The 27,014-nt window shown below is 51.0% G+C and overlaps 2 protein-coding genes and 1 pseudogene across 2 annotated transcripts; all 3 read right to left on the minus strand.

Annotated features, from left to right (window-relative positions):
• Nucleotides 1–328: 328 nt before the first annotated feature.
• Nucleotides 329–3,812, minus strand: LOC119291163 (probable inactive receptor kinase At1g48480). The gene is made up of 2 exons (XM_037569875.1): nucleotides 2,273–3,812; nucleotides 329–1,264 (listed from the first exon to the last, which is right to left on the minus strand). Exons 1-2 carry the CDS (start codon nucleotides 3,666–3,668, stop codon nucleotides 624–626), a joined length of 2,037 nt encoding a protein of 678 aa, XP_037425772.1. The 5' UTR covers nucleotides 3,669–3,812; the 3' UTR covers nucleotides 329–623.
• Nucleotides 3,813–6,873: 3,061 nt separating this feature from the next.
• On the minus strand, nucleotides 6,874–15,658 carry LOC119292776 (annotated as a pseudogene).
• A 9,179-nt stretch (nucleotides 15,659–24,837) lies between these two features.
• LOC119293805 (peptidyl-prolyl cis-trans isomerase CYP59-like) lies at nucleotides 24,838–26,723 on the minus strand. Its single transcript, XM_037572157.1, has one exon. It carries the CDS (start codon nucleotides 26,572–26,574, stop codon nucleotides 25,138–25,140), a length of 1,437 nt encoding a protein of 478 aa, XP_037428054.1. The 5' UTR covers nucleotides 26,575–26,723; the 3' UTR covers nucleotides 24,838–25,137.
• Between the last annotated feature and the right edge of the window lie 291 nt (nucleotides 26,724–27,014).

The following is a 27,014-nucleotide window of genomic DNA, read 5'->3' on the forward strand; positions in this document are numbered from 1 at the left end:
TGTCTCTTCCGACCTACCACACCAAGACCAGTAGCCGTAGCCGTAGCCGGGTTTCGTCCATTCACTCACAGGCCGAGTGCTAGACGCCACAGGTGGAGCCATCGAGCGGCGGAGTGACAGGCAAAAGGAGGCTCATCACGGTAGGAAAATGGGCAGCCCAACAACCATTAACAACCGAGATCGGCCGATTAGACGAGGTGAAAGTGAGGGAGGGTCGGGAGCTGGCATGCACAGGCAAGCAAAGCAAAGCACTGGCAGCGAAAGCCTAGCTACCGCGAGCAAATCACTCGGTGTTTTAAATAAGCAAGCAAGCAAGCATTACAACAGCTGGTGGCAATGGTGGCATCCGTGGGATCGTCCTTAGGTACAGTACAGGCATCATCCATGTGTTACTTTCCAAGAATCAAACGCTTACAGTAGTGACTGACATGTGCTATAGAACAGAATCAAAGCCCGTGAGAAAAAGAAAAGGGGCCAAAAAGGAGAAGAAAAGAAGAAGAAAATATGAAGACATGCACAAGTTGCTGATGAGCAAAGATAAGATCCATGCAAAGAACTAAGCAATTTCCTTTTTTCCAACTGATGAATTTCCGTTCGAACGGGGATCGATCAACGCCGGTCGGTTATAGGGAAGGCTCGTCGCCCTCGGGGGCGGGGGCGGGGGCGGGGGCGCCGTCCGTCGTCGCGTGCTGGGCGGAGGAGGCGGAGCGCCGGATCTCGTCGATGCGGGCGGCGGCGTCGGACATGTTGGGCCTCCGGTCGGGGTGCTGCGCGGAGCAGTCGATGGCGAGCTGGAGCAGCTGCACCATCTCCTCCTCCACGTTCTGGTACCTCAGGAGCTCTTGGTCGAACACCTCGGCGGTCCACTCCTCCCGGACGACGGACTGCACCCAGCGCGGCAGGTCGAGGCCCTCCTCGTTGACCACGGCGTGCGTGGGCGCCTTGCCGGTGAGCAGCTCCAGCAGCAGCACGCCGAAGCTGTAGACGTCGGCCTTCTGCGACACGCGCCGGATGTCGGTCACCTCCGGGGCGCGGTAGCCGGACACCCGGGTCGGGGAGAAGGAGGGGCCGACGAGCGTGGGCAGGCCGTGGTCCGACACCCGGGCCTCGTAGCTCTTGGTGAGCAGGACGTTGGAGGACTTGATGTTGCCGTGCGACGCCGTCGGGCCCGTGGAGTGGATGTGCGCCACGCCGCGCGCCGTCGATAGCGCGATCGCCGACCGCGCCTCCCAGTCCAGCGGCGTCCGCCCCGACGACCGGTTCCCTGCACGCACACCACAATCACATGAAGATTATTAACACACATCTCATCACAGTTACCGCGTCCACGGTGCAACACGGTTGTTTCTTTCTTTTTGGCTTCCGTTGGTTTTACGTTTCATGTGCATGTGCCATGCGGATGCCACCCATGTGTTCTTATCTACCCCGTCCGGGCTCACGAATGATCCTTTTAAATCTCTTTCTCTCTGTGTACGTACGCCAGCCATTATTGGCGCGGGGAGGGGAGGAATCCCGAGGATCGGAGCAGTGGCGCCAACTAAATGTCACATGGACGCATATCAAGTTCATCAACCACCCTGCCAGCCCCGGGACGCCTTCCCCGCTCACATGCGCGCGCAACTTGCCAAGGAAATTTTTACTACTCGTACTACCAGGAATCAATCTGCAACTAATAACTCCATGTACGTGCTCGCATAGTCGTATCGGACAGTACTAGTGGATTTCAAAACGAGAGCCTCCATGGACCACGAGCTTAAGCTAGGCAAGTTGGTCGCAAATGGCGGGTCGTGCCAAGGGCAGTCATGGCTGTCACGTTGTTGGCTGCCTTAAACTAGTGGATTAGTGGATTAGACCCCACGCAACTCGGCTGGCAACGCTGAACCCGACAAGTCTACTACTGTAGTCGTAGTACTCCTACATGCTAGCGTACAAATTGCAGTTCCAGCGTATGAAATGTACACCTTGGCAATGGCAGAGCCATAAAGAAACCGGGCCAGGGACGCGGCGGGGTAGGTCAGGCGTGGCCGTGATGTGAGCGAGCAAATTGATCGGTGTCCGAGGGAGCACTGGTAAAAAGGGTCTCAAACGGAATGGATCGGGCGAAAGCGACGCGCCACCGCGTTGGACTTTTTTTCACGCCGGCGACGGAATATCGCCAGCCTGTTTGGATCCACCGACAGGACGGCAGCGGCGATAACGATCCGGCCCGGCGCGAACCTGTAAAAAGTTACTCGGACTGTACGGTGAAAGAGAAGGTTTTTATTTTTGTTACCGTGGAGGAGGGCGGAGAGGCTGCCCATGGACATGTAGTCGTAGACGAGCAGCTTCTCGTCCTTGCTGAAGTAGTAGGCGCGGAGGGGAACCACCAGCTCGTGCTGCACGGCGCCGATGGCCGCGATCCGCTCGCGGAACTCCGGCTCGGGGAGGTCCACGTCCTTGAGCCGCTTCACGGCCACCGCCGCGCCGCTCTCCATCACCGCCTTGTACGCCGTCCCGAACGCGCCCTTGCCCAGCACCTCCGCCGACGCGCGCAGCAGGTCCTCCAGGTCGAACGGCGGGGCCGCCGCCATCGGCCCGAAGTAGATCAGCTTCTTCGAGCCCGTGGTCGACCCTCCTCCTGACTTGGCGGCGACGGCAGCTGCGGCCGCGGCGGCCGGCACTGCTCCAGCGGCGGCCCCGGCGCCGTGGACGCCGTTGCCGTTCTGCCCCTTGGGCTCCCCGTCCAGCGGGCCCATGCCCAGGTCCCGCCCCTTCTCCACCGCCGCCGTAGAAGACCTCGGCGCGCTGCCGGACTTCTTCTTCCGGCAGAGGAAAAAGATCAGGGCGAGCAGCAGCAGCAGGCCGAACACGCACGCGATGGCAATGCCGGCGATGGCGCCGCCGGAGAGCTTCTTCTTCTTCTTGCCGCCACCGACGTCGGCCGCGCCGCCGGCGCCTGGCTGGCCCTCCGGCGATCCGGCCGGCGTGTCCGCGGTCTCGCCGGGGCACAGGCCGAGCGGGCCGCCGCAGAGCCCGGTGCCGAGGAAGGAGTCCTTGGGCATCTTCCGGAGCTTGCGGGGGATGGAGCCGTTGAGCTTGTTGTAGGAGACGTTGAACTGCTCCAATGTGGGCAGGTCCAGCTTGGGGATCTCGCCGGAGAAGTCGTTGCTGTCGAGGATGAGCGAGCCGAGGCGGTTGAGCTTGTTGAAGTCGGGCGAGATCTCGCCCGAGAACTTGTTCTGCCCGATGTTGAGCCGCACCAGGTTCTTCAGCGCGTAGAGCGCCGCGGGCACCTCGCCGGAGAAGGCGTTGTGCTGGAAGTACATGGCCCGGAGCTCGGTCATGCGGGAGACGTCGTCGGGGATGGGGCCCGTGAGCGCGTTCCAGCGGAGGGAGAGCGTGCGGAGCGCGGTGAGGTTGCCGAGCACGCCCGAGGGGAGCGCGCCCATGAGCCCGGCGCCGGGGAGGCGGAGCTCGACGACGCGGCCGTTCTCGCAGGCCACGCCCTGCCACTGGCACGTCTGCGTGCTGCTGTTCCACGCCGGCAGCGCGGACCGGCCCACCGCCTTGCGCAGCGCCTCCAGCGCCTGCGCGTCGGTGTTGAGGTCGTCGGAGCGGTAGGCCGGGAGCACCGACGCGAGCACCAGCACCGCAAGGGCCAGCCTCGCCGGCCCCGGCATTGCCGCCATCGCCGGCGGCGCGGGGTGAGAGAGAGCGGGAGGACGGTGGGCGGCGAGAGTCTTCTTCTTGCTCTGTCAGCTCAAGGAGAGCACTGCCATGGCCATGGAGAAGAAGAAAAGCACAGACACACTCTCTGTGTGGTGGTAGTACTGGCAGTAGTAGAAATAGAGTGGGCGAGGCAGGGGCAGGGGAATCTTGAATTATAATGGAAGGTTTGGTTAGCCCAAGGAGCTGGAGCGGCGGGCCTGATTGGCGCAATGGGCTTGATTGCTTTAATGATAGATTAACCCGGTGGCGCTTACTGGAGCCTAGTTGGAGAATTCCCGCTTTCCTCTTTTTCTAATCCAAAGCTCGCTCAGAGGGGAAAAGGCAGATTAGCAGGTGGAGTCTTTTGAGGCCCGATGAAATGAAAGGCTGGGCGCGGGACCAGCCGGGGCAAAAGACACGAGAAAAATAATACTGCTGCAGTGCTAATAATATATATTTCCATGATGGATTGTTTAGGAAATCACGAGCTAGACGGGTGAACCGCGCTCGCTTTCACCCGGAATTCCATCGGGAGAGAAATTCCTACCCACCGCGCTGGAGATTCTTTTGGAGTTGGAATGCTGCTGTGCTTGGGGTTGAGTGAATTCCAAGCTTCCAACCACGAGCAAAAGGGCTGCTAGGTGCGGCACTCGGGCAGTGCAAGTGCCAGTGGTAGTACCCGAGCATCGCATGTTATCCAGTTCACGGGCATTTATCGGCCAGTTCCCCGGGCAAGGCACACGAGCACGGCCTTGTGTTGGTGTACATAAACTTGAATTTTTGGCAACACGTACGTACGTGCGTACGTACCCGGTGCCTGAAGACGCAGCGGTAAAACTCGGCAGGTTCACGGTTATGTGAAAAGGCAAATTTAACTGGGCAGCTTCAGGATCGCACGCTTCACAGGCTTTTTGGTTCCGGTCAAGGACTCGCGGGATGAGCTGCATCATCACGCTCGAGACTCGGCTACTCGTCAAGAGAAAAGAATTGTGGCCAGCCAGTCTCCTGGGAGAACAAGAGCGACGAGCTCTGGCAAATGATGATGGTGTGGCCCAAGGAAGTGTGGCACCTCTTTTTTTTTTGTGTTGTTGGTTTGGCAATGGCAATGATCGATCGACGGTGCGTACGGTAGGTCTTTCCAGGCAGCAGGTATCGTATCGGGTACAACGAACTCCCTTGTTGTTCCATCGGTTGGAAATTGTGAGAGAGATGGGCTCCGCCCCTCCCCGCCCACCAACTAGGTTCTTTTGTCTGCCCAAGCAAATCGGTCCAGCCCAATCGTATGCCAAGCTTGCTGATGATGCATTGACCGACTGGCTAGGTTTTACTAGGGGCTTTTGTTTTCGTTTCTTTCATTTCTATTCCCTCCGTCCCATAATATAAGAACGTTTTTGAAACTACACTAGTATCAAAAACGTTCTTATACTATGGGAGTACCTTTCTTCCTTCGAGATTGTATTACTGCTATATGCATGCAGGTTGGTTGAAGCTGAAACAATTTCAACATGGTGCTAATAATAATGCCTGCGGGAGGAGGAACCCAGACTGCAATGGATTCCATAGAATAGCTACAGACAGGGCTCAAAGACATCGAGGAGGAGACAAGAATAATACATGTGGAGGAAGTCAGCAACCAAAGGGGCGACAATGATACTACTCCTTGAATGTCAGAAAATTGACCAAACCATCTTAGAAACAGCTTACTGTAAATGACAATCCTTCAAAAGAAAATGACAATCCTTTAAAAATATGAAGCTATGTAAATCAGATGATTTCGTAGTGAATTCCGGAAAGGACAAATAACAGTAGAGGTTGTCGCAGACGCACCTGCTTACCATACTGGGTTTCGAACCAAGATTCAGAAAGACAACGTATGCTGCAGGATGGTGAAGATGGTTTACCTACTTACCATGCTCAACTGGCCGTAAAAAATGCTGGAACTTGTTGACAGCGATGAGATAGATGTTGCAGTTGCCATCTCGAAGCTGAACAATGTTTGCATACGAAATGGTTCTCTCCTCTTCTACAAAGGGAGGTTTGTCCCGGCAGATACAGCGACTGAAACTGGGCAGAGAGATGATATCTGACGCTTATAATCGGCTGATAAACTCAAGCAAATGCCTTTCATTCATGCCTTTGTATTCCACCGAAACCAACATAACTTCGCAAACTCAGAATGGAGCCCTTGTTTATCTTCATATCCAAAAATATTTGCTGAATCGAGCCTGCAAGACTCATCCATTGACACTGACACAATACCAGCAACTATAGCGGAATCGTTCAGCTTCACACCATCTCCAAGGAATTAAACACCTTCCAAGATCCATCTATGTAGAGGCTACCCAACTGGGTAACTCTGCACCTCAAGTCAACCGAGAGCAAAATATTGCCGACACATAATGAGGCCGAGGCACCTCTTTGTGAAGTTGACTGATCCTACATGATGGCACCTATGCTATTTCCAAAGAGTGACCAGGCGAATGGGTTTTCCCACTTGTCACAGTCGCAGAGTTAAACAGAAAAAATGAATCGGCAGAATATTGAAGCTTTTGACCCAGCTACTTCTCTGGATTGAGAGATGTGCCTAGTACTGATTCTGAAAGCATTTTGCATGATTGTCAAATATGCCTCCCAAGCTTCTCGTTAGTGGCAACAATTATCACGAGCCTCTCCTCTTGACTTGGCACTTATTATCTCAAAATGCAAGAGGCTGTCGGTCGAGAAATCTTGCCACACTTTTTGTGTGTATGACATATGGTTATTTTTCACAAAAAGAATATTGCCTAGGGTGTGGCTTAGAATCAAACACCCACCTAATATGAGATGTGGCAATGTGTGGGAAAGTGTGGCTAGAAACCAAACAGCCACGAAGTGATGTATTTGCTGACCCCTTTTTAGTCACTCATTGGCAGTAAAACCTGAATGTTGACATAAAATTCAGGAGCTTGTTGTTCTGGGTGCTTCTTCCTTGTTGAACCCTTTCCTTTGTAATGTTGTTTGTGTCAACTGAAGCTTCGATTCTGTTGTCTATCTAACACTAACAGTGATCTCAATGAATCTTAAATATGGTTTCCCTGTAGTACCTTATTATGTTTGCATATCTGACTTGTTTCGTTATCTTTGGATGTCTATTATTAAGTCTATTGGGATATCAGATAGAGATGACAGTGGAAACACAGGAATAACTTGACACAATTTTCCTAGATAAGAGCTACTGTTAGATACTAAATTTTCCAGCATGAAATGAAAACACTGGAAAGATATATGTTGGATTGGTGACTAAGAATTTCATACAAATATACCTAGTGCGTAATGCAACATAAAGATACACCATATGTTAGGAAACGTTACAGTTTACTGTTTACAGCAGACTTGGAGAATATTTCTCTGTTCACTCCATTGGCAGAAAGTACAAATCCTTCATGAATAGCTGAAGGAACCCTTCACACCATCCAAGCTTTCTCCAAGGGATACCCTGAAAAGAACAGAAACAAAAAACACAAGTTGGGGCGACGGAGCAAGAGCAGCTAACCAAACTAAAATGCCATCTTCTATATTAGGTGGAGTGGAGTGGCAAATGTGGGTGTGAAAGTTTGAATGTAGAATCCACGGTGGATTGGGCCCTTTACCCATCTTCTATCTTTAATATATGATACGCATGCTGTGCGTATCGAGAAAAAAAAACTAAAATGCCAGAGAGTCAATGGTCAACTAGTAAAAAATGATGCAATGACAATATGGATACAAGTTTGGTTCATTACAGTATAAAAATGAGATTATTTTTTCAGACCTATACAACAAACTGAATAATAAAAGTAGTAGCATGTAAGCTCTAATGTAAATTATCCAAAACACCTCAGTCCAAAATAAAGTGATTTCTATTTTCATTTTCTGGATGTAATTTCTCAGTAAATAACAAATGATCATGGGAATCAAAGTGATATTCTGGGAAGTACAGGTATTTACAATGTGAGGAGCACCAGTAACTAATATTTTCTTTTTTGTTCTGGGGAAGTAAAACTGCGCGATATAGCAACAAGAATTAAAAACCCAATGGATCCAGCAGGTTACCCTTGATAAACAGTTATACTAGCCCACATTAGGATGAGTCGAGTTGTGAGTTGACAAAATTAAACACACAGTAATGTAGACCGTAGAATCGAAGAGACAGCTGGGTAGAATACATAAGGACTGAACCTTTGTTCTACTGCAGATCACTGAGGTTGGGAATGTGGGTGATGACACTTGAGCAGACTAACATAATGATTTGCTTGGTAGGAATAAAATGTCCTGAGTGCTTCTATGCTTGTTGTTTGTGAGCGTTATTTGGCGCAATGCAATCTCCCTTGCTCAACTATTACTTAAACAGACAGCATGCAGTAAACGACATGAGATGAGTGCAACGTAATCTCCCTTACTGAATTATCCATTTGGTTAACATGTTATGACAGGCTTTATGGTCAGGCTTTTAACACAAGCCATAACTAACTGTCCCACCATAAGTACATCAAGTCTAATCACTAAACGCTAAACATATACCTAAGACTGCCCTTCATAAGGAACTACATGAAAAGATATAGTTACATGAAATTGGTATGTGGTGAGAATTGCTAATAACTCTACTTGTCTATGAGCATTGTTCCGACCCTCTCCTAAATATCCCATCTGACAGGAGACGTTACTCCAAAAATTATTTTGCTCCTTTTCCACCCTCTACACCCAATCAGAGAGCAAAACAATGCAATCGTTTACAATGCTAGGTAGATACGTACAATCAGTGTATATCCAGAAACATTAAAGATACATATTCCATATAATTCATGGTGTCTTACTTGTGCATGCAGTACTTGTACTCATGGCTGCGGACATAGTCCAATTCCCCTTCCTCAAGCTGCCACAACAAAGTAAAAAAAAAAAATCCCTTCAGAAATCAAATCAAACATCACAAAAGCAGCCTTCCACACCGCGGCTCCACTCACCGGATCGCCGCCGTATATGAGGTTGTAGCACTCCGGCGAGAGGCAGCGCAGCACGCAGTTCTCCTTCTCCGTGGTGGAGGACCTGCACGCGAATCCCCACAGCCCGCTGCGCGGAGCCAAGAGAAAAAACCGTCAGAAACAACATCAGATGCATCCCCATCGAGCACGAGCAGCATACACGGCGGCCACGTACTTCTCGACGTCGGTGTAGCAGGCGGCCTTGTTCTCACGGATCTCCTTGTCCTGCAACGCGGAATTGGAGGGTGAGACGGGTGGGTGGCAGGGAGAAGCGTGGGGAGAGGTCAGGTGAGGAGACGTACCGTGATGGGGCGGCCGGAGGACTTGGCGGCGGCGGTGGTGGGGGAGATGAGGAGAGCGAGGAGTAGCAGGACGCAGCTGCAGGCCGCGGGGGTCCGCCGCCGCTGAATCCGGTGGAGCGGTGGACGCGGACGCATGGCGAGTGATGGATCCATCCGGTCGGCTGCGGTAGCGGCCGGGGAGACGAATGCGGCAGCGTCTGTCTCTGCCCCGTGTGGACCAACCAATCAAGTGGAACGCATTACAGATGCTAGTACTACCATATTTCAATCTCTTTGAAATAATATTTGAAACATGTTTTAAAAACTTCCAACGCATTTGCCACCAGCTTCTTCAAACAATTTTGATAAACATATTTCAATCCCTTTTGCATGTAACTTGTTTCACTCTTTGAGCCAACAGCTTCTTTAAAAATTGTGGGTATTTTCCATCACATACTGTAACCTGTTCTAGTCATGAGCACCAGTCTAGGAAGTACTAGTACAAAATGTGCTGTTCTATGTTCACTGATGTTACTCTGGCCCCTGCTTCTTCCTGGCTTCCCACACAATAACAAAACTGGCGGGGCGCAAACAATATGATCGCCAATCTGTCCGAGTAACAGATTTGTGCAACCGGATTCCGATCCATCACACTATTAACATCCGACAAACAGCGCTACCAAACTTCACTCTCCATCTTCAAAAGTAGTTGCGCGATCATCCCCCTTCAGGCAAAGCCTGAATTTGCCCCTTCTGAATATCACGAAGATGAGTGCTGCGATCATGAAGCATCCTTCTAACAGTGGGGCAGCAGGATGGATTCCTCGTTGATAAGTCCACCGTGGAATAACAGGTTGTGCACTGATCGAAGCAAATCTCTGATCCCCTTCTTCACCCCTGGCATGGTATGAATAACATTGTTAAATTCGGGCAAAAATGAACTATAATACTAATAAGATATTATATGTACCTGAACAGATTCCTGACGGACCCCCAAAACGATGATTTCTTCCCTGTGGAAGAATGATGGCTTCTCAAGTTTCCTCGATCTATAGTATTAAGCCAAAAGTTAGGAAGCAAAAAGTCTTGCGAATTATGTTATGTATGCGTGCATAAGATATTAAGATGCTAACTACAATTAACTCAGGAACAGTATGATGTACCATCAGCAGGAACTGAGATGCCCTGAGTTCCCTTTAGTGCGGCAAGATCTTCAACAAGTGAACGTGCCTGGCCACTGCATAAATAAACACAATTAGGAAGTAACACAACAAAAGTGACTATGGTGTTAACACTATAAAAACTAACAAGCAATGCTACTGTTTCCAGTTCAGCTCCCTGAAGACCACTACGAGTAGCAGCACACTTGCCAACCGATAATGCCAACAGAGAGCAAACAACAAAAGGATGACAGGACAGGTCAGATGAAAAATATGACGTCATGTGATTGTTGTTGGCTATTGCGCCCTGCAATCAAGCATGTCCAATTTGGTTCACTCTTTGAACAAGAAATCAGCTACTCCCTCCGTCCCATAATATAAGATCTTAGGGCCTGTTCTGCAACGCCCCAGCTTCTGCAAAACTTCTCAAATCTGGCTTCTCGCGTGGCTTCTCGCTTCAGGTGGCGATCTGGAAATCGTTCGGCAGCGTCAGCTTCTGAAGTTAACGTTTTGGAGTGGGCTGAGAGCCCAAGTGGCTGTGAAAGAGGCATGGGCCTGGTCGGATAGGTGGGTGTGGACGTTATTTTCAGCCCATGTGGCACGTCGGCTGGTGAATCGTTATGTTCGCTCGTGACGTTTGCCTCGTACCGGTTCGATCGTTCACTTGGCGGTGGCATTGCTTTGTAATTTTCACCCAACTCTGTCTTCTCCGTTTTCTGAGAGCTGGCAAATGCTAGCTTCGGAAACTCCTCAGTTTTTGCACGTAGACGCCCGCCAGCTTCTCAGATTTGAACTCCGTGAAGCTAGAGTGTTCGGCTCAGCTTCATACGTAAAGTTGACGAAGCTGGGAACTGGAGCGTTGCAGAACAGGCCCTTATTGCATCCAATATACTCACATATTGGATGTAATAAGAGATTATATTATGGGACGGAGGGATTAGCTTTTAAAACTTTTGGAAATTTAAGTGACGATTTCGGGAATAGCTAAAGATCAAATCATCTGAGTGTAAAAACAACATTTGTCAGAAGCTCGCGCGCTATTAGAAAACACTGGCAATTCACACCTGATATTCTTCGGGATGTTCACCTTTATCACAAAGTTGTGATCTCCTCTATGGTTAGGTCTCTTAATGTCCGGAGCTCCCAGTTGCGCAATCTTCAACTTCTCCCCAGGCTGAGTTCCAGGAGGAATATAAAGATCCCTCAATCCCTCTATTGTCTCAACCTGCAATAACAAGATTGCTTTCTCGATTAAGCTTAAGTGGGAGTCTTTCTAGCATAAAACAAGAATGTTTGCAACGTGATGGAATTAACAAAAGAAAATGCTTCACTAAAACAACACGTGAGTTTTGTGTGACGTCCAAAAAATTAACAGCTCACCTTAACCGTAGTTCCTAAAATTGCATCGGTGAAATCAATCGTGACATCCGAGCACAAATTGAGACCTTCTCTGTGGATGCCTTGTTTTTCTTCAACACGAAGAAATATATACAAGTCACCACTTACACCCCTGCATGATAAGATAGAAATGGATAACGATAACAATAATAATATCTTTTCGCAGTAAGTGGATCCTAATCAACTTAACTGAAATGTGAGTAATGTTTCATCCAGACTGTATTACTATACTTAATATATACAAATTAATAATTATGAGCACTTTGCCAATTGACAGAAATTACAGTATAGACAGCCTAGGCCTAGCTTTGACCAAGTTACAGTTCAAATTAAACATGCGGAAAACTACATAAAGGTCATGAATTTACATAATTATGTATTAATTGCCCAGTGCTTGCCTTTGCTTATCAACACTACCTCCTCCGGTAATTCGAATGGTTGAGCCATCCTCAATACCTCCCGGTATGTCTACTTGTATACTTTGCTCAACTTGGACTTTGCCTGAACCATCACAGCTTGGGCAATGTTCAGTAATTATCTTCCCACTGCCATTACAATTTAAGCAAGAAGATATCTGCAGAATGTAACAGCAACAGATAGTAACTAAGGGGTCATACAGCAAAAGATAACAGCTAAAGTATATCATTCTGAACTCCAGGAAAGAGAGGACTTTGCTAGCATGCGACATGAGCAATAGTAAACAGTCATAGACAGACTAAATTATGTGGTAAATGCACCAAACGATGGATTATGACATATTAACATTTATAGAATTTATTGCATGTAAGACTTTGTTGTTCATACACTAATAAGAGTTTATGCATGTCCAGAAGACAAGAGTATCACAGGCTAGTTAATGGGTTTATGTTTTTTAAACCTCTGCTGGCGGTTCCTATAATGGAAATCGACGAGGTGGCTCGTTGTTTCAAAAATAAATAAATCCCAGGCTAGTTAACTGAGTAGAATCTAACACTTGATATACAGTGGTTTTCTACAATATGATCTCTCTTCTCCCATATTAATGAAATACAGATTCCACAAGTAACTCCGTATTCAATGAACTCCACAGGTAACCGTGGTGAGTGGTGACCCAACAGAAAAACAAAATTCCAGAGAGGCAACTTCATTTAACAGACAATTTGTGTATTGTAGGCTCTAATAAAGGTGCATGAATTTGCAAAAGCCATATAGTGAACTCAGTAAGCCAGCATTAAACACAAGTTACACAATGACAGAAAACACAACATTCCAATATAGCATGTCTAGGTCACCTGAGATACTATACCAAAAGGTGTCCTCTGAGATTTCATCGACCTGCCTTGACCTCTGCATTGTGCACATTCTGTTATGCTATTGCTAGATTTAGCTCCAGATCCATGGCAAGCGCCACAGGTTTCATGTCTAGAAATACTGATCACCCGTTTGCCTCCAAGGATTGATTCTTCAAAAGGAAGGAGAAGATCATAGCTGTAATTCAGAAAAAGGGTGTAAACAGCTATCCAAGAATTAATTTTCCCCGCTCTAATGCGAGGCTTAAATTGTTTACCGAATATCAAGTCCCCTGTTATCCTTGACATTTGAACTGTAATAAAAATCGCCCTTGACCCATGCTATCTCCAAAGAACTTGTTAGAACTGCCAAAAAATGCATTGAAGAGTTCATATGGATCAACCTGCAAAAGAATCATGTTACATTAACTTTATTCGACTGAGACCTTCCATATTAAGTGGCTTGTTAGTTAGGATGCAAGATGCACACAACATTGCAAGTTTATCACGCGTAAATGAGAATCACATGCTGTTGCTGTTGTTTTTTCTTCATTGCATTGCATCCTATGGATAACTATGTACTTTGTTGGGTAGATTCTCTAGCTTAATTTTTCAGTTAGACTTTTACTTGGCGTTTATCTGTATATTCTTTCCACGGGTCTCTTGTAAATACTATTGTACATATCCTGCAAATCCTTTTCATTATTAATAATATATATACTTTCAAGGCCTCCTCTACAGTTCTCTGTTAAAAAAAACTCTCTAGTTTGTTTACTTCAGCTAGTCCTTCAGAAACAATGAGAATCACATGCCAATGTATATGATAGAGAATATAGAATGTACGCGGAGGGTTAAGTGAGAAACATTTTTACAATTCATCCCATAATAATTTCACGATTGAGCCTATCTGACTGCCATCATATTAATTGTGAAACATGAAATCCAATTTAGACAACAATTGTTGGTGTAAGTTGAAGAATATAATTAGCAAGAGAAAACAACATCGAATAGTACTCCCTCTGTAAACTAATATAAGAGCATTTAGATCACTACTTTAGTATTCTAAACGTTCTTATATTAGTTTACGGAGGGAGTAGAAAATAAACTTATACCCTAAATTAGGAAAATAGCTGATTGAAAGCAAAACCATAACGTTTTGAATAAGTAAATACCCCATGTGCACTGAAATCTCCACCTCCATAATCTGCATGAAGTCCTGTTTCTCCAAACCGATCATACAGAGATCTTTTCTCTTTGTCCGACAGAACCTAAAAGAGGCTACAGCGTAAGTGAATCACATAAAAGCGTAGTCATCTGATAACATTATCAAACATCACAGTTTGGAACATGGTCATCTAAGACTCTTTGACTACAGCACAACTATAATATAGTATATTACTTGATTTTGATTCAATAATGTTGTCGATAAACAAGGAACCAGTAAGTACAAGGGTCACCGTTAAGTGTTAACCCCTTGACACAGTGGATTAGCAGTGTAGTAACTAGCAAGGGTACGCGCACAAACTAAATGTTAGGAATAGTTTCAAACTGGCCCTCTTTAGATCGAGTTTCAGCTAGCAGGTAAAGGAAAATTAAAATAAATTAATTAATATACATCTGCACAGTAAAAGAAAACAACAGAGACACAGAAACCATAGCATTGTAAGTAATAGGTTTTTTAAGTGGCTTCATGAAATTGCTGCAACTATTCCAATATAGCATATCTCCAAGATGCAGAGAATAACTTCATGTGGCTACAGTGCACATAAAGTGCAGCATGGTGGGAAAAAATGGGTCACCACTACGAAGAGTAAAACAATAACTAAATCTTGGTTTAATAGTCTAACACTGAGCATATTCCTAGCACTTCAGCAGAGACCAGGGAGCAGACGATACCTCGTATGCAGCACTTATCTCCTTAAATTTTTCTTCTGCCCCAGGGCTCTTGTTCATATCCGGGTGGTACTGAAATACAAAACAAACCAAGAATCACAGTCTGTAGCTCCAGCACCAACTATACATGGGTGGAATCTTGGAAATCAACGAGTAGGGTCTACCTGAAGAGAACACCCAAAAATGCACAATTGGGATTTAATTTGTAAACTGTACTACATATGTATAGCTCGGTAATCTTCAACACAAAGAGCACAAATATGCAGGATTATCATCTTACAAATTGCTAAAATTGCAGTAGAGACCAGAGAGCTTGCTTTTGACCAGGCCAATTCCCAACAGGTCAGAAAATGTTCATGCTGTAACATTGCAGTAGTGCAGTACTGTCGCCGCGAGCCAGCTTTCTGAAATGTTACCTCATTTTTAATACAAGATCGAAGTAGTGAAATAGATGCACATGCTGATAATTCCCCAGGTTGGCACCAGATAATTATGCGAGTGGCTCAACTCAATCATACCACATTATCTCTCTTATTTCTAGTCTCTGTACACTCATACAATCACAGTCAGGCAAACTGTACTGTGTGTAACAGAATAGCAGCAGCAGCCGAGAGGGGCATGGAAGAGGAAGGAAGCGAGAGAGCAGTACCTTGCGCGCGAGGGTGCGGTAGGCGCTCTTGACCTCCTTCAGGGTGGCGTCGCGCGGGACGTTCAGCGTGGCGTAGTAGTCCTTCCCTCCGCGCGCGGCCGCAGCCGCCGCGGGCGGTCGCCTCCCGAACGCGGAGGGGAGATGGGTTCGAGCGCGGGCACGACGGGGCACTAGGCGGGGACGGAAGTGGAGCTCGCCGGAAGTGGAAGGCCGTGGCAGCGACGGGCGGAGGGAGGAGGTGGGGTTGCGCGTCGGATTTGGGTTCGCGGGGAGGTAAAGCGCGGCGGCCATTGAACAGGGCGGTGGCTGCCCGCGCACTGTACGAGTCCGGTTGCGGTGAAACTCGCAACGCACTGTGTCTTTCACACCGCGACTCAAACTTCTTCTTTTTTTTAACTAGAACAACGCCATTGCGTTGCAACCGGGTATAAATATTCCAATACGATAGCTTGTGATTTATCTGTCAATGATAATATGATTGTTTAAATAAATGTTCATTAAATTCCGCACGTGAATTAACTTATATTTTAATTAGAAATTTGGTAAGTAAATTAAAGTGGAATTGATTCAGGAAGTAAGTAAATTAAGATGATTGATTATCGTATATATGAAAGGTTGGATGAAGGGGTGATGGGAAGACAGGTGAAATGAAAACCTTACGTTCTTTCTAAGTAGTAGAGATTAACACCGCGACTCAAACTACGGTACCACAAAATGACTCTGGACAATCACAAATGCTATTTCTAATAAGAGCATCTCTAGCAGACCCCGCAAAATCCCGACCCGCATAAGTCTTTTGCAGTTCGCGGAAAAGGGTATATGCAGGCCGGTGCGGGCGTGGACAGACTCAGACCCCGTATAATCAACCCGTAAAAAAGAATATTCTCCGAATATACTGAATATATGCAAGTCGTCCTCTTCCTCGCGTCAAACCAGTGGACAGGCGGACAAGGGATAGCGGACAGCTAGCTCTTTGAATCCATTGAGCAGCTAGCTAGCTCCGTTCGAATGGATTGAGCTAGCTAGCTAGCTCCATTCGAGAGTTGCGTAGTCACCAGCGAGCACGGCGGCCGGGATGGAGGCCCGGCCGGCTATCGTACGGCCGGCGGGCGAGCGCGGTCGCCGGGGCGGACGGCCGCGGTGGCCGAGGGGCGGCCGGGCGAGCTTCATGGCGTTGGCGGGAGCAAAGATTCCTCATCCGCCAACGTTGACCGGTATGCAGGACCCTGGGAAAGTTGCCCTCAAAACTGCATATATGAAGGTTTCACGTTTGCGTTTACAGGGCCCTTAAATTTTTTTAAGGGTTCGGACAATTTTAAGATGTCTGTTCGGGCTTGTTTTTTCGACTGAAACTGCAAAAAAACGGTTATTTTGCGGGTTTGACCACTTATGCGGGGATCTGTCGGAGATGCTCAAACAACCCCCTTTCCCCAATAAATTCTTGATATTTCCCTTAATTTTTTTCCTGATATTGGGGGAGTTGAGCAAAAAAAACTATTACTACCGTAGCCGGACCACCGTTAGACCGTCACTGCGTCGTGCCAGACCGCCGCACCCCCCCTGTCAAATCACCGCCGTCACCGCTGCATGGGATCGCCACCACCACCATCGGCAATAGGCGCCACCGCCACGAGTCGAACCGCCACCACCATCCATTGTGCCATCGCCTCCACCGTCAACCGCTGCCACCACCGATCGCTGGCGACCTCCGCCACCACCCAACACGGCACAACCAATCACTGGCGACTACCGGCACCACCCGCCACGCCACCCGCTCGTCAATCGTGCCACCACCAAGTGGGGCCTATAGTTGAGGTTAGGTATTAGGGAAGACTTATTGCTGATCTGCTGGAGCGTTCATCCCCAATCACAAGAGAAAAGTGTTATTGGAGAGCCCCAATAGGTAGTTTGTTAGACGAGTTTTGTTTGGTGAGATGTTCGAGATGCTCTAAGTTTCCTAAAAATTCTTCGCGTTCCAGTAGATTCGCAGGGAGGCCACTTGGAGAGCCCAAGACAAAATGACATGTGGGTGGGTGGGGTTGTAGAGTGATGCCATCTCGACAGTTTAGACGGCGGTTGTGTTTTTGATGGGTGTGCGAAAGAGGGAATGGGGTAGAAAGATGGTCGGGGAATCCCAAATGATTGTGAGGCGGGTTGGAGGGATGGGAGACCCAACGGTTCCTGTACGGACTGGCGACGTTGTCGTCTCGGGCGATGGTGGCGACGGCGCTGCGCAGGGCCTCGTCCCTGCCGACCACGGCGTCGTCGCTCTGGTCTCGGCGGGGGGCCTGGCGGGGGGATGGTCGACGGCTCGCTCCCCTGCACCCAGGCAGACGGCCGAGCCCCCCACGGGTGTGGTTAAGTGGTCGGGGAGCCGTTTTGGGGCTCTGGCGGAGGAGAGTCGGATGGCGAGGAGGAGGCGGTGATTGACGGCGACGGGTTGCCAGAGGCGGGCGGCCGTGCGGCCTGCACCATTGGCGACTTCGTGTCGCGGGCCGAGGAGCTTGGGGGCTCTCTCAAGGCCGGACGTCGGCGTGCCTTTGCGCCTGGTGGCTGTGGCCCGCGTCGGGTCGCGGCGGTCGTGCGCAGGGCGCCGGGTTCTTCGTGGGGTCGCGAGGGACGGGGCTCCCTTGCGGTGGCTGATGCGGGGCTGCTCCTGCAGCACGCGCTGGATCCCCCACGCCCGGCGACGGAGCTTCCTGTGGCGGCGGCGGCGGCGCAGCCGGCGCTGCAAGAGGAGCGTCCTAGGGTTGCGGCGGCTGCGCCTGTGTCTTGGGTGGGCCGGCCCGCTGGGATGGCGCCCGGCCCATCTACGGGGCAGCAATGGGCTGGCGCCCAGTCTCCGGACGGGCCTGGGGTGCAGGGAAACGTGGTAGTCCGGGCCCAGCCCGGCCCACAGGAGGCAATCCAGCCTGTTTCGCCAAACCCAGCGCGGCCATATAAATGGCTCTGGATCCCTCGCGGAACCCTAACCCCCTCGCTAGGTTTCCCTGCTTCCGCCGCGGAGGTGCGACGTTTCGGCCATTCCGCACGCTTCCTCTCACCCACCCCTCCCCCTCCTCCACTGTGACGCTCCTTCGCGGAAGTTGTGTCGATGGGCTCCAAGCAAGACCGCCGTGGGGAAAAGCCCCCCATGGATCCGCCGCGGGACCGCAACCGTGGCCGGGCCGACAACGAAGGTGGCTGGGGGCCGCCGCCAGCGTGGTGGCTCAAGGAGCAGGAGCGCAAAAAGAAGAAGAAGGCGGAGTACAAGCAGCGCGGCCTCGAGCTCAAGCGCAAGGGCCTGCAGCCTGCGGCGGGCGGCGAGCGGGGCGGCGAAGCTCAAGCGAAGAAGAAATCCAAGCCTGCGAGGGCGGTGGCCTCCAAGCCGCCCCTCCCGCCCAGATCTGAGGCGCCGGGCTCGTCCAAGGGCACGGAGGAGGAACCCATCCCCATTGAGGAAGCCGATGGCCCGGAGTGCTTCAGGTGCGGGCGCACAGGCCACTACCAGAACCTGTGCACCTTCAAGCCCCTGTGTGTGGTGTGCACCAAGGAGGGGCACACGTCGGCGCAGTGCCCGACCCGCGGCAAGCCCCTGCTTCTCCAAACTATGGGCCACGCCATCTCTGGCGAAGGCTTCTTCTGCCTCCAGTACCCGGAATATTCGCGGGAGGAGCCTCAGATCCAGTTGGGGGCCAACGCGGCGGTGCTCTCCACTCCATCCGGCGCGCTCACGTTCGAGATCCTTCAAGTGGAGCTGCCTCATCTGTTTGAGGGTGAGTGGGATTGGCAGATCTCACCAATGGAGGGCGGGGCTTTCTCGGTGGTTTTCCCGGATCCGGCGATGCTCAGGATGGCAACACGAAGCGGCAAACTTTTCCTCTCTCTCAACAATTTAATGGTGGATATCCGTGATGCGGTTCTCGAAGCTCCTAAAGCTCTGGCGATGCCCGAGGTGTGGGTCAAACTGGGCGGAGTTCCACCAAAGCTGCGGCGCTCCGACCTGCTCATGGCGGCTACCACCATGCTCGGCCGCCCCCTGCGGATTGACGAGGAGACTCTCATCCGCCCGGGCCCTGTGCGCATGCGCTTCGCATGCCGCAGCCCCCGCAAGCTGCGTGGACTGGTGCAGATCTGGTTCAATGGCGAGGGCTTCGACATCCACATCGAGCCCGAGCTCCCCCCGGAGCAACTCACGGCGCCCGCCTTGCCAGCCCCACCTCCTCAGCACGGCAAGGGTCCGGATGGGGCGGGGCGCGACGACCCCAGGGACGAAGATAAGGCGACAGATGATAGCATGGGGGACGATTCCATTGACACGGCGGCCTGGGAGAAGTTGTGCATCAACACAAGGGCGGCGCGGCGAACCGGGCGGCGATGCTTCCGTTGGAGTTGCCTTTGGAGGGGAGGTCCATGGAACTGGAGCTCTCAATCCCAAACCAGTATGGCTCAAACCTGGGCTCGGTCACGTCCCCCCCGGTGCGGGCCATCTGGAGGAACCGCTGGGAGAGGCCAACACTCCAATCGCGGTGTCAATGGACTCGCTGCCTCTTGCCTCGCTCTCCCCGTCCCAAGGAGGCCGCAGCTCCAACAAGCTCAGCGCATTGCAGCAGCTCAAGAAGGTGGCCGTGCGCAAGGTCAGCGCGGAGGCAGGGCGCGCTGCGGAGCTCCTGGGTGCGCCAGAGACGCCCCGTCAGGCGGTGATGGCGCTGGGGGTGCCCAGCCCGGCCCCGACCGCGCTGGAGACGTCCAAGATGGCATCTTTCCCGAAGGCCAAGCGCTCCAAGGCCGTCGTGGAGGGGCAGGTGGCCACTGTGCGTGCCAGCACGCGGGCCAAGGGCGCCAAGGGGAACATGCCTTCGCTCCAACGCGCCCAACTCCTTCAAGCACAGAAGAATCTGGAAACCTCAGGTAACCCACTCCCCCGTTTTGCAATCTTGGACGCTTTTTCTGACGATCATCTAGGTGAGGTGTTGACTGAGGTGGGGTTGCCCCGATGGGCGAGGGCGGGGTTTGCGAGCTCATCTCACTGGTGCGTGCCAAGGAGATGGCACAGGCGGCACTCGCAGCGGCGGCTGCCCAACACGCGGAGCGCTTGGCTATCGCGGGTGAGACCTCGACAGAGCTATTGCTCCAACCCGAAGGGGAGACAGCAACAGGGGTTGCTGCTCCCCCCTCGCCTCGCTGCGGCAAGGTGAGGCGCGTGGCCAAGGCGATCACCTCCAGAGGTGTGCGCCTGTGTAACCGCGTTATTTAGATGCGGGCGTTGTTTTGGAACATCCGTGGCTACGGCCACTCGGGGAGGCGTACCCAACTCAGAGATTACATCCGCAAGAAAGGGATAGATATCGTAGGGCTCCAGGAAACCATCAAATCTGATTTTCGACACCAGGATGTCTTAGCCATAGATCCCCTTGAGCGTTTTTCGTGGCATCATAGTCCGGAAAACGGCCATTCGGGTGGCATGTTGTTGGGTTTCTGTGGTGCCACTTATGAGGTGCTGTCCTGGGAGGCAGGCACCTTCTTCCTCGCTGCCAATAAACGCGTGAGAGCCTCGCTTTGTGAACTCGTGGTCGTGCAAGTTTACGGCCCAGCTGATCACTCGCGCTCGGCTGAGTTTCTGGGAGAACTCGAAGCCAAGGTGTTGGCAGTAGCCGCAACCCATGTACCTCTTATGGTGGGTGGCGATTTCAACCTTATCTGATCCGATGCGGATAAAAGCAATGATAATATCAACTGGCCAAGGGTGGCCATGTTTAATAACGCAATTGTGTCAATGTCACTTAGGGAAGTGACAAGGACTGGGGCAAGATATACTTGGACTAACAAGCAATTAGCCCCAGTTCGATCCGTTTTAGATCGCGTGTTCATGTCTTCGGAATGGGAAGTGGTGTTTCCACTTAGCTCGCTCCTGGCAGAAACACGGATCGGCTCGGATCATGCTCCTCTTATCTTATCTTCAGGGGAAGATAAGATTCGTCGTAGCCCACGCTTCTTCTTCGAAACAGCGTGGTTCGAAGTCCCTGAGTTTGACGCTATCTTTAGGGAAAGATGGATAAGATGTGTCCAAGCCACGGGCCAGCAGCGCGGCCCATTGGAGTTCTGGACTGCGGTCGGGGGACGCCTGCGTGCAAGCCTCAAGGGATGGGGTGCGAACCAGGGGCGGGATGACAAAGTTCTAAGGGCGCGGCTTCTCACCGAGATTGCAACCCTTGATACACAAGCTGACGCGCGTCCTTTCTCGGAGCAAGAATAGGCGCACCGATACGCCTTAGAAGGGCAAGTCGAAGCGTTGCTCCGTTCGGAGGAGGGATATTGGAGGCGTAGGGGAGGCCTCAAGTGGACGCTCAAGGGTGACGCGAACACTGGCTATTTTCACGCGTACGCGAATGGTCGCCGCAGAAAATGCCTAATCCTTAGACTGTAGACGGAGCAGGGGCTCCTTCTTCAGCAATCGGAGATCAGCAAACATATCTATGACTTTTACATCAGCTTGATGGGGACAGACGAACCTCAACGTGCGCGGTTGCGAGAGGATGTGTGGCTTCCAGCACAGAAAGTCTTAGATTCCGAGAATGACGAGCTGGGGCTCACGTTCCTCCCCAAGGAAATCGAGGATGCTATCCAAAGTATGAAATCTGACATGGCACCGGGGCCCGACGGGTGGCCGGTGGCGATGTTCAAGCATTTCTGGCCACTATTGCATGAACCCATCTTTGCGGTGTGCAATGGCTTCATGCGTGGATTCGTGGATATAGCTAGGCTAAACTACGGCGTGCTATCGTTAATCCCGAAAGTGCCTGGTGCAGACAATATTCGCCAATACAGGCCAATTGCGCTCATTAATGTCCCTTTCAAAATCTGCGCCAAAGGGTTTGCCACTAGGTTATCTCCGATAGCTCACCGCACCATTAGCCGAACCCAATCTGCCTTCATACGTGGTAGAAACATCTTGGAAGGCCCGCTCGCGCTTCAAGAGACCCTGCACGAACTTAGACGCATGCACGAACCGGCGGTTTTACTCAAACTAGACTTCGAAAAGGCCTACGACCGCGTCAACTGGGATTTCCTTAGACAAATCCTAATTAGCCGAGGATTCTCGTCGACATGGGTTCACAGAGTAATGCAGTTGGTCTCGGGGGGCCATACTGCGGTCTCGGTGAACGGAGAAGTAGGGAACTTCTTCAGAAACAAGCGTGGCTTACGCCAGGGTGACCCTATGTCACCGCTTTTGTTCAACTTCGTGGTTGATGCGCTTGCAGCCTTGCTTCGTAAAGCAACGGAGGCAGGCCACATCAAAGGGGTGTTGGGGCACCTCATCCCAGGGGGGATCTCGCACTTACAGTACGCGGATGACACGCTTCTGTTGTTCCAACCGGACATACACAGCGTGGCCACGATCAAAGCTCTATTGATCAGTTTTGAACTCATGTCGGGCCTCAAGATCAACTTCCACAAATGTGAAGTGATGCCCATAGGGTTAGGTTCGTCTGAGAGCAAGCGTATCGCGGACCAGCTTAACTGCAAACTTGGCAACCTCCCGTTTACCTACCTGGGCTTACCACTGGATGCCAAGCGTATCTCGATAGATGGATGGGCCCCGCTTTGGACTAATGTCGGTGGGCGGGTGTGTCCGTGGAGAGGGAAGTTCATGTCCTCCGCAGCTAGGCTAATTCTCACGAATGCGAGCCTATCCTCGCTGCCGCAATTTGCGATGGGATTGTTCCTACTGGCAGAAGGCGTTCATGTCAAGATGGACACGCCCAGGTCTCGTTTCTTTTGGGAAGGGACAGGACCAAAACGCAAGTACCACATGGTTCGTTGGGATGCAGTGTGTCGTCCCAAAGACCTCGGGGGGTTAGGGATCACTAACACTCGGATCCTTAACATTGCTCTTATGTGCAAGTGGATTTGGAAACTGTCGCAGGGGGCGACGGGCCTGTGGGCAGATCTGCTACGCGCTAAGTATTTCCCGAGCGGCAATTTCTTCGAAGGCAGGGCGCGGGGCTCTCCCTTCTGGAATGACCTTCAGGCGGTCCGTCCGGCTTTTGCTCTTGGCGCCAAATTCGGAATTGGTAATGGCCGCTCGGCCCGCTTTTGGCTAGACAGGTGGGTGGGTGGGGCGCCCCTCTGGGAACAATTTCAGGACTTATATGTCCTGGCTGTTAATCCGGAACAGAAGGTTGCTTCGGCACTCGCCTCTAACCCGCCGGAGATCCACTTCCCTCGGGAGTTAACGGGTCCTGAACAAGCCCTCTTAGAAGAGCTGCTAGCCCTCATTCATCCGGTGACACTGTCCCCTTCTGCTGACACGGTCACCTGGACTCTCACCTCGTCCGGCAAATTTACGGTTAGATCACTCTACCGCAGGTTGTGCCAGGGTCAGGGCCCGGCCTTCCCGATGCCGTCGAGACTGTGGGCTGCGTGTATGCCGCTTAAGATCAAGGTGTTTTTCTGGCAACTTTTTCGTGATAGACTTCCCACTTCGGCCAATATTGCCAAACGCAATGGCCCGTCTTCCGGCCTTTGCGCCATTTGCAACACCGCGGAGGATGCGGATCACGTGTTCTTCCGTTGCCCTCTCACATGTTTTGCTTGGAGTGCAGTCCGTGAGGCCACCAACTCCACATGGGACCCGCACTCGGCTAGGGACCTAGCGGCCATAGTTGCAACGATGAATGGAGGCAATAAGCGCGTGCTCTGGAGTTGCCTAGGTGCCTTGGCTTGGGCGATGTGGCTCACCAGGAACAAACTAGCAATCGAGGGAGTTTTCCCTTCTCACCCTGCTAACATTTTGTACAAATGCAACATCTTTCTGCAGCAGTGGAGTCCGTTGGCGAGGTCTAAGGATGCGGAGAAAATGAAGCTAGCTCAAGATCGTCTTCGCCAAGTCTACCTTTTGGCTAGGGAGCCAACCGCCACTCCTTCGTCGTGAAGTGGCTTTTTGTCTAGCGAGCGAGCCTGCGTGCTCTAAGCTCTTGGCTTTTAGCCTGTATTAGACTCGCTGCGACCGCATGTGCCTTTTGGCCTGCCGCTACTCCTGTGCCCCCGTGCACGACTGTCCTGACCTCCGTGCTCGTTCCGCTACGTTTTTATGTTTCCAGTACTGTTAACGCTGCCTATGTTGGGGGGTTTATTAATTTAAAGCCGGACGCTCCTAGCGTCTTCGTTCTAAAAAAAGATGGTCGGGGTGGAGGTGGGGTAACCACTCAAGCCAGAAAATGGCCAGGGTGGTAATGCGCTGGCCATGGGGGTTGACGATTAGGCCAGTGGCGGAGGGCAGATGGATTGATGGAGGTATTATAAAAAATATACCGTTGAATTCATATTAGAAAAAACTATACAATGGTGTAAGTTTTAGGTCACGAAGATATATATTATAATCTAATTTACGATCAAAGTTGGATTTGAAAATGTTTTTATTTATTGGAATGGAGGGAGCTGGTAATAAAACCCATCCTCCAATTTTAAATTTTTATAAGCCAGGTTGGAACAATGAGAGAACAAAGGTAGCCACTGAACAACCACAGGCTGATACGAGTCTTCGAAACAAAATATTCAGCCATGGTCAATTTTTTGGATCACAGGCGACACCACAAACTCAATGTACAACAGAAATCAGATAAGGAAAACTGACGGGGACACAGCCCCGTGCATCTGCGTCTCACGGTGTCCACAGTCTTCGCTTCTCTGCCTCTCACAGTATCGACTCTGCTGCTTCTTCTATGGTCATCTTCTTACATTATCCCTGTCCTAACGATCAACTCCTGATCTTGTTCATGCACAAGAACAACAGAAAAAGCTCCTGATCTTCTTCGTTCATATTTAATCATCCCTGCGCCTGCTCTTGCTCTGCTGCTTGCCATAGTCACGATTGTTGCGTCTACTATAGCTTCGATCACTAGATCTATCGTAACTGATGTGGTCATCATGCCTCCGACCCCCTCCCTCGCTAGTATGGAGTTTGTCCCTGTTGTTCCTATCACGATCACGCTTGTGTGGTACCTCTGATCGGCAATCCCCCAATTTCTGGGCCTTTCTTCGATCACCATTTCGATGATCTTGCTTATTACCAGCACTAGCACCGTGCTCATCAAAGACTAAATCATAACTTCGATGGTTACTGCCACCTCGCTGAGTGTTTTCATCTCTCAGAACATAATCTCGATCCTTGTTTTTCTTCTCAGCACCCTTATCCAGATCCCGGGCTCGGTAATCAGGGGCATGACGCTTGAAGCACCCATCTTTACTTGCATTCCGTGTGCCCTGTCTGAACTGACGCCACAACTTTGAAACGCTTTGACTAAAATCAACTTGAATCCTCCGGTCATCAATCAGACAATTGTTCATATCCCTGTGTGCACGCTCGCAGGCTTCCTTTGCCTCAAACTCAACAAAAGCATAGCACAAGCTGTCACCAGTCTTGTAGTCACGGATTGTTTTAGCCGATGTCACGGTTCCGAAGCGAGAAAAGATTGTATACAGGTCCTCATCCTGTGTCACTGGGTTGAGTTGACAAACAAACAAGACATTGTCTGGTGGCTTGACCTCGGCATCTGGAATGTCTCCAATACTCGCAAGGATCACGGCATTCGTATGCGCTTCTTTAGAGCGGATCATCTCCTGAAGCTGCACAGGATCCACTGTTTCATCGAGAGGGACCCAGGTATCCTCTAAGCGCTCCTCTGCAATCTCGTCGATCGGCTTTCCAATTGGAGAATTTGGAGGAATAAGTTCAGCAAGCTCAGCAGGATCATCGTCAGGGTCATACAACACATAAGTATGTTTAATCCTTATGTCCTTGAATGGCCTCCCATCACCATCAACATATGATTCGTTTATCTTCGTCAGTGTGTCAAGACCTTCACCTTCAGCAACTATCCCAAACACGGTGTGCTTATCATCGAGGTATTCCACGTCGTCCCGCAGCGTGATGTAGAACTGCGAGGCGTTGCGGTTTTGCCCGGCGCTTGCCATGGCGACCGTGCCAATCTTTGAGTGCCTCAGTTCGGGATGGATCTCGTCGTCGAAAAACCGAGCCTGATCACCATGGAGGAACTTGTACACGGAATCACCGCCATTGCCGGTCCCGGTCGGGTCCCCGGTCTGCGCCACGAAACCCTTGGCCACCTTGTGGAACAGGCACCCGTTGTAGTACTTCATCTTGCAGAGCTTGAGGAAGTTGTAGGTGGCGCGGGGGCACTGATCGGTGTGGAGATCCACCACAAGATCGCCCACGCTGGTGACGACTAAGACCGACATGTCCGCGGCACTCCCCTAGCCACCGGCTGTAATGGGACAGCGACCTGAGACAACCGCACGGCTGGAGCCGCGGAGGTGAGTGTGGCCGGCGGCCACGACCTTTTTAGGCGTGGACGGGGCAGATCAGGCTGCCGGTGGGTAACCCAGAGTCGCCGTCCGCGCCTCGCCTGATTAGGAGTCAGGGTATTATGGCAATGCCGAGATGCAAAAGGCTCTGCGAGTCCCCCGAATCCTGCGAGGAGTTCGAACCGAATTAGAGATGAATCCGTTTACTTGTATTGTTGGACAACACGAGATATATATAGGGGAGGCAGGAAGAGAGCAAGCACCTTTGCGTTGCGCGGGAGTGTGGCGTCGCGGCAGATGGCCAGCGTGCGTAGTTGTCCTTCCGTCGGCGCTTGGGCGCAGCCGCCGCGGGTGCGAACGAGGAGAGCGGAGGA

This window comes from Triticum dicoccoides, chromosome 4B, assembly GCF_002162155.2.
Source record: "Triticum dicoccoides isolate Atlit2015 ecotype Zavitan chromosome 4B, WEW_v2.0, whole genome shotgun sequence".
NCBI lineage: Eukaryota > Viridiplantae > Streptophyta > Magnoliopsida > Poales > Poaceae > Triticum > Triticum dicoccoides.